Source organism: Astatotilapia calliptera, chromosome 3 (genome assembly GCF_964374335.1).
Source record: "Astatotilapia calliptera chromosome 3, fAstCal68.1, whole genome shotgun sequence".
Classification (NCBI taxonomy): domain Eukaryota; kingdom Metazoa; phylum Chordata; class Actinopteri; order Cichliformes; family Cichlidae; genus Astatotilapia; species Astatotilapia calliptera.
Genome location: NC_137424.1, coordinates 84532780 through 84540528, shown reverse-complemented (window position 1 = coordinate 84540528; position 7749 = coordinate 84532780). Strand labels below are relative to the sequence as shown.

At 42.9% G+C, this 7749-nt stretch overlaps 1 protein-coding gene across 6 annotated transcripts in view; it reads left to right on the top strand.

The window, feature by feature from the left end:
- The first annotated feature begins 2184 nt into the window (after positions 1 to 2184).
- Positions 2185 to 7749, top strand: part of LOC145425991 (NACHT, LRR and PYD domains-containing protein 12-like) — a 262822-nt gene continuing 257257 nt past the window's right edge. For 5 of the 6 annotated variants that reach the window (XM_080299524.1, XM_080299526.1, XM_080299523.1 and 2 more), the window contains exons 1-4: positions 2185 to 2438; positions 3746 to 3849; positions 3934 to 4026; positions 4202 to 4312. In XM_080299524.1, the coding sequence (XP_080155650.1) occupies positions 3773 to 3849; positions 3934 to 4026; positions 4202 to 4312 (281 nt within the window). In that variant the 5' untranslated portion in view covers positions 2185 to 2438; positions 3746 to 3772. Of the gene's footprint in view, positions 2439 to 2708; positions 3442 to 3745; positions 3850 to 3933; positions 4027 to 4201; positions 4313 to 7749 lie in introns of those variants that run through there. The other variant, XM_080299521.1, reaches the window with a different exon arrangement.

Genomic DNA, 7749 nt, shown 5'->3' with positions numbered 1-7749 from the left:
ACATCATTGATAGAACAGCTTCCAGCCTCTTTTGTTCGGCTACAGTCTCGTTGGATTTGCATGTAAAGATGCAAAGAGACTAAAATCAGGGCTCTAGAGTGCGACCAATTTGGTCGCAAATGCGACCAAATTTTTCAGTGGTGCGACTAAAAATAAATATTTGGTCGCACAGGTGCGACCAACTGTTCCGGTAACAAAAAAAAAATCTCTGTAACTCTCCGTGTGGTCAACAACAGACACACATTATGCCCCTATCGTGGACTAAACCAATCAGAGATAGTCAGGGGCGGGACCTCTCTGATTGGCCGTGGTCCAGTTGAAAGTGCAGGTGGAAGAGAGAGGTGAGTAGCTTGAATAAAGCGATATCAATTCATTAACGGATTCCACACAAAGACCTAAACACGGAGCGGACCCAACACATCAGAATCAGCTTCGTCTTTCTCGGCTTTCTCACCCGACGGCCTGAACACGGACACGCTGTCGGAGCTTAGCGATTCTTCGGGTCCGCGCTGTGTTTACGTCTTTTTGCGCTGATTCTGAGCTGCAGGTTTTGCCTCTCTCCAACCAAAATTCACCGAGCCTGCAGCAAAAGAAGCAGCAAACTGCGCTTCACATTTGATCAATGTCGTCATGAATTCCCTCTGACTTTTGCTGTTTTGCTTCCACCACGATAAAAATCACACTTCCTGCACAGCTCTCTCTCTCTGTGTGTACTTCAGGAACAGTTTCCCGTCTCAAATCTGTTTTCTGCATTATTCATTCGCTTATTACCCACCAGTCTAGCGTTGTTTACAGCGCTTTTTCTTTTTTCACTTAAATGACCTCGGACAAGAAAGCCTAATTTCTGCTGTTCAATACTGAAGAAATTTAAATTTCTTAAAATTATGCAAAATTGCAGAATATTTTTAAGGTTATCTGCTATAAAAAGCCAGACCAGGAAAATCTCCTTCATGTTTTCCTGTGTTTTATTCTCAGTTACTTTCACACAAAGGCATCTGCTGTGATTTTCACAATTCTGATGAAGTCTCATGTGTATCAGTACTGATAAATGATCAGAATTATAATATTTCTGACTGTCTGAGGCTAAATTGAATCAAATCAGGACTTTGAGAACCGGAATTGAATGGATTATAGAAATCAGTGATGATACTCAGCCCTAGTGAGCAGCCTAGGCCTGAGAGAAGTGGATGTACTGTAGCTGTGGGTAATAAGAAAAGATGAAAAGAACTATTGATAACTTTTTTGTTAAGTTAAGGCCTGATCTGTCTGAAATTCATAGCCAGTGCTCTGACACGGTGCCATCAATATTTGAATGCTGAAAAAGCACAGTGTATCCAGAAAACACATTATATGCTGCAGTAAATGCACTGCCCAAGTGTCCCCTCTCCCCACGGCCTTTCAGCAGCAGACAGCAGCAAACAGGTCGTCAGAGGAGCCGAGATGATGATTAAGTTTTTAACATTTTCTACAATATTGACAAAGCACTTTAAGCACAAGTTTGTTAGTTAATAATTTAGAAATTAATATTGTCTGTATGGACTTCCCCCCCCAAAGAAAGTGCACATGTAAAACTGCGGTGTTAAGCGATGCGGTTGAAAAATTTGAGTGCGCCTAACTTTTGTGCCGGTACGCCTAACTTTTTAAAGTTAGGCGTACCGGTGCGCCCATGTCAAAAAGTTAGTCTAGAGCCCTGAAAATGGTTAGTGTTAGGAGGTCAAAGGTCAGAGCTCCTGTGAGTCTGAGAGCAGCCATGTCAGGAGTCTGACCTGAGCCAGTGTTTGACATGAACACATCAGCACTGCTGTCAGTGAGCCTAACGACAGCCGTTAGCATCATTTCAGTGTTTCAGTCATAAAAACACTTCCTGTCACTGTGGTGGTTACAGTGACATCATGCAGTTTGTGCTTTGACCTCCAGAGGGCGACAAATCAGCACAGACAGAGAGCTCCATTCAAACTTTGCTGCCATCAGGAATAATTCTTCAAATATAATCATCAGTTTAGTGCTGAAATATTCAAACGCTGCAGGAAGAAGAACAACAAAGTGATGACGGATGTTTGTCCTTCAAACAGGAAGCAGAAATAAATCACAGCCTGCCAGAGAGGGGGGAGTTTCCGAGGTGCACCTGAACGCAGCACACAGTGTTTCGATGGTCCTTATTTTGAAGTTGTCCTCAAACGCCTCTCTGCGCGTTTCCTTCCTGCTCAAACTTCCCTTTTTTCTGAGCCTATAGTTTGCTGATCGTCTTTGTCCGGTAATGTAAATGTTCATGTTTGATTTCTTCACACAAGAAGCTGTGTGCGTTTGTATTTCCGGTCTCTCCATTAAAGTAATGTTTCCTGGCTAACATCAGCTGTGTGCAGCTTAGCACAAATCTGCCGCTCCATAGTTCACGGTAACGGACTCACAGCTGGACCAACGAGGCCGACCGAGGCCCGGTAAGTGACGTGGAAACCGATGTTTCTGCAACAAACAGAAAATACGCAGCGAATATTTGGTCTGTAGATGCCATTTCTTGCTCTGCTCGCTCTTCTGTTGCTTTACTTTGAAGAGAAGAAGAAACGTTTTCCGTTAGTCTCCGTGTTTGAGGCTGTCGCCTACGGAGCCCCCCAGGGGACATGGGAGAAAAAAAAATTAGGGAGAAAAAAAAATTAAGACGGACTTTTGCGAAATCTCGCAAAACTTTCTCGCGAAAGTTGAATTCCAACAATGGCGGCAGCTACTTAGTTGTAATATTACTCTTTCTGGGTCACAAAATACACTTTTAAGATATTTTGAGGCGTGAATGTAGTTGTGTAAACGTCAGATACCTGCTCGGTTTACAAGACATCACATATTTGCAAAAGTGCTCCGACGTTTTTGGAGATCTGACACCCACTAGCTCGAAGCTAACGGGAGGTCGAGACCTACTACAGCCGGGAGGAACACCGCTTTCCCGGCACATCGTGCCTCGACCTCCCGGTCGGCTTCGAGCTGGCGGCCTCCGAAGAATGCGGCTAAAACTTTTGCGAGCTCTCGCAATACTTTTGCGAGATCCCGAGTTTGTTTTGCGAGATATCGCAAAAGTCCGTCTTAATTTTTTTTTTCCTCCCTAATTTTTTTTCTCCCATGTCCCCTGCGGGGCTCCGTAGTCGCCGGATGTTTGTTCAGTATTCTCGGATGAATAAGTAAATCTGTGTTCATGCATCCACAGGTCATTACGTCTCTCACACTGATTCATGAAGTCATGCAGCTGCTCACAGTGACGTCAGCGCTGAACAGCAGCACAGCTTCTCTCTTTTTTCAAACTTTATTGAGAACAACAAAACGGGAAATGGCGCACCATAAGTTGATGAGACAATAGAAAGGCTACCAGGGAAAATCAAAGCACCGCTCACTGTAATACGGAGGACAGAGAGTAACCATGGCGACAGGGAGACACTCCGTGTGCCTCCCAACCCGGTAAAAGATTTCATTAAAGAACGTGTCAGTGCTGAAACCTGCTAAAATGTCCTGCGTGCGCGAGTCTGGTCGATAGTAAAGACACGTGTGTATGAGTGTCACTGATGAACTTGGTAAATCATCAGTGTTTACTCACGTTAGGATGTGTGCGTTTGTAAAATAGTTTTAGTGTTTTCGGATTTTTTTGTGTTGTGTGGATCGAAACAGGACTTGGTGAGTCCTCAGAGGTTTCACACAAATCCCTGCACACATTTGTAAATGTTAGTAAACATGTGCACATGAATGATTTGTGTTTCCTCTGCAGGTAGAAAGTGTGTGTGAGCTGAGCAGCATGGATCAGTGTGAGGACAGAGAGGAGGGAGCCCCTCCCTCTAAGAGAGCCAGAGAGAGCCAGACCAAAGCTCAGAGGTGAGATGACCATCTCTAACTGTCCATGACTCTTCTCCATGTCACAGCTCAGCACTCACATCACTGCTCCATCATTATTCACAGGGACCAGCCTGGACCTCCACCCAGCTGTGTGTCCTGTAAGAGTGACCAGTCTGCAGACCGTCCCATTAATTTTAAAGTCTCTGCTGCAGAGAGGTGAGCTGTTAGCAACATGAAGTCTTTGATTTAAATGATTTTGATGTTTCCTGGTTTTTAAAAAGCATCTCTGTAGGACAGCAGTGTCTCTAAGGGCTCAGCTGTAACTGTCAGTTTATCTGGTTTTAAGATGCATTTTGTGACAGAATTGTCTGTTTTTAACTATTTTAATCAGAGGAACTAAACACAAACATGCACCTGGACCCAGCTGTGTGTCCTGTAAGAGTGACCGGTCTGAAGATCGTCCCATTAATTTTAAAGGCCAGCCTGTGTCTGCTGCAGAGAGGTGAGCTGTTAGCAACATGAAGTCTTTGCTGTCCCTTTGCTGTCTGATTTAAATGATCTGCTTGATGCTGTTTCCTGGTCTCTAAACTGCATCTGAAAGGAAGTCACTGAGTGAGGAGTTCCTTTATCCTGTAAAACATGTCCAACATTTAGACTCCTCACAGTAGGACCATCAATAACATCGACTCACCTCAAATTAATGTTAAAGCAACGGCCGTTCTTTGAAGACGTAAGGTGCAGATATTTGTTTAAAATGTAGGAGCAAAAGTAAATATTGTCAGAAAATAAAATTAAAAAATTTATTTTTCAATGTCTCCAAAGTGATATGTGATTAAAAGTATGTCATTTGTTTTAATTGAGTCTAGTTTAGTATGTAATTTAACGGACTTTTGTTTTTTTCTCCAATGGAGCTGTTGACATTAACGTCATTCCATAAGAAGTCAAATTAAAGTCAGTCTCGAGTCAGAGGTGGTCAGGGAAGAGATTACCTCACTCATTTCATCAGTGTTGTTCCTGACAAGGTGTAAACAGTCATTTCAGGCTCACGTAGAGACGTCCAAAGAAACTCAAAATATTTTTCTCTAAGAGTTCTTGTTAATATCTACGTTAGGCAACGTGTGTTACCTTGTTGTGTCTCGTTAATGTTCCTCTTTCTCATCCATGAAATGAAGAGAGGCTGTTGTATCATTACCAGGTAAACTTGCATCGAAGTCTTTGTCAAAAATGTGTCAGTTAATCTGAAAAAATCATTTTCCAAAAAATCCAATGTAACATTAGAAACATGTGAAGATGTTCACACATGATCCAGAATCAAGGTGAGTGATGGTGTAAGAGGAAATCTGTGTGCAGTATTTAGTGTCAGAAGCTCTGAATGGATGTGTGCGAGCTTTAAATGCTTGGCTGGGAAAAGGCTGCTGTGTTAATAAAGTTTATTTGAAGGCAGGAAGAAAAGCTGGTAAAAATAGCAAACGTGTGAATTATCAGGCTGATCAATTTTGTCATTAAGACACAAGATTATCTGATGGGTTATAAAACATAATCTTTCTCTGCATGAGAGTTTTCAGCTGTTTAAAAAATACAGCAGCCAGAATCAAATGGATATTTGATCACATTTCCCCAGTAATCAGTGTTTCAGTCATAAAAACACTTCCTGTCTCTGTGGTGGTTACAGTGACATCATGCAGTTTGTGCTTTGACCTCCAGAGGGCGACAAATCAGCACAGACAGAGAGCTCCATTCAAACTTTGCTGCCATCAGGAATAATTCTTCAAATATAATCATCAGTGTTTGAGCAGTTATGATATCAGGGACAATCTAGACATGTGTGACAATACTGAACATGTCACATGACACACCTCAAACATCATGTGATCCACTCTCAGTCTGCACTTTCATTCATGACTTCAACAGGTTGAAACGAGCTTTCAGTGAAATAAATCTTTCATCACAGGATGGTTGCTGCTCCCTGATTGGACGCTTGGTTTCAGCTCTGCTCTCAGGCTTTACTGCACAGGTGAAGGTAGAAAGTGTGACTGGATCTATAGACTGGAAACAGAGAAACTGACTGCATATAAAAAAGTTTTGTTCCACTCAAAGTAAACAGGATGTCAGAGCTGAGCTGGTATTGGTATGTTCACATTCGTAGTGTCATTTCCAGTAGGTGGCCTCAGTGAACTTCACACAGACAGGAACTGAACTCAGGAGACGTTGACGACGCGACACAGAACTGAGGGAGACATGCACATGAATACACAGAGGGTTAACGAGGGAAGTGGGAGCACACGGGGAACACAGCTGACACAGATAATCGTAATGAGACAGGGCAGGAGTGAACACAACATGACGCATACTGACGAGAGACTGTCAAAGTAAAACAGGAAGTACACAGAGGTGCAGACAGGAGGAGAGAGAGCACAGACATAACGGGGAAAACATGGAATAAAACACAAGGAGGGGAGACGAGGGCTCACAGATACACAGGAGGTAACCAAATAAGGAACATCTTAACTGAACAACCGAGGAACCACGGCATAAATAAAGAACAAAATACAAAACACACAAAAACTAAGAGTACTGGGCCAACATGGCCCAGGACCATGACACAAAGTTTGCACAGTGATCAGGATCTATGAAAATGTTGGACTGATTCAGTTTGTCTTCTCTAAAATAACATTTTTCTCATTTCCATAAATCATTGATTAAATGATATTTTGATTGTGAATCACACTTTACTGAGTCAGTTGACGTTTTTAGCATAAATGACTTACATTCTTTCTTCATGCGTTCCTGTTTTTACGTGTGTGAACAGGAAAATAAGGTCCTGTTGACTTTGCTCCAACAGGAAGTGACATTGACTGTTTCCCACAGAGAGCAGAGTCATGTCACTCAGACTTTTAGTCACTGAGAACATTTTTTAAATACATTTTATTAGATAGTTACAGAGAAGACTGACAGAAAAGGGAAAGACATGTGGCAAACGGCCGTGGGTCGGACCTGAACCCGGGCCGGCCGCTCAAAACATTTAAAGATGATTTTATATCACAGTCTATATTTAAATAGAATAAATCAGGTGTTTATTTTAACCTGTTTAAATACATTTAGTGTTTTATCTCAAAGGATTAATGTTACAGTAATGTGCGGTCAGTATGTAATAATAATTTTAATACGATATTTGAATAGGAATAACAGTTAGCATGTAGCTGTTGTATCAGGTCGTGTCCAAATTCATGGGCTGCATTCTCCTGAGGACCCGGCCTTCGCGGTCTACGTGGGCCGGGTCCTCAGAAGATCGGGTAGGCCGGAAGTAAACGGCCGTGAAATTGGACGGTCTAGCCTTCTGATTAGCGTCACCGCTGTCTCGGTGGAGTTTAATAAACTCAGCCGTCTGCTCCTTGCTGTCTAAAATATAACAGGACACTGGAGTAAACTCTCGGCCATCTCACACTTCTGTTTAATCAGTTTTCTGTTTGACGTTTAGTCAGCTGTGTGAAAACCAAGGAGGAACCCACCCGGGGGATTAATAAAGTTTTATTTTATCTAATCTAATAACTTTAATCTCAGCCAAACCGATTTACTCACGAACAAACAAAACACTGAAAAAAGCCCAACAATAACATTTGTAGGTTGTCTAAGTGACTTATATATTACGTTTGTCACGGCCGGGCGGGTTACACACAGTAATTCGGCGTGCCCGTGTGGCGTGCTGGCTAGACCCAAGCGCGGCGAAGGCTAGCGGTGGGTTTGGAGCAGGCACGCAGTTATTCTAGTAACGATCAGTGCACGAAGCGTGGCTTCGGAACGGTCGTTACCGACAGAGAGCGAGCGGAGCCGGGAAGAGAAAAAGGATTGAAGGGATAATCACTCACGGTTGCTGAATCAGGCGGAGACTGACGTCGGCAGAGTTTCGGAGCTCCTGACACGAAGAGAATGATGTCTGAG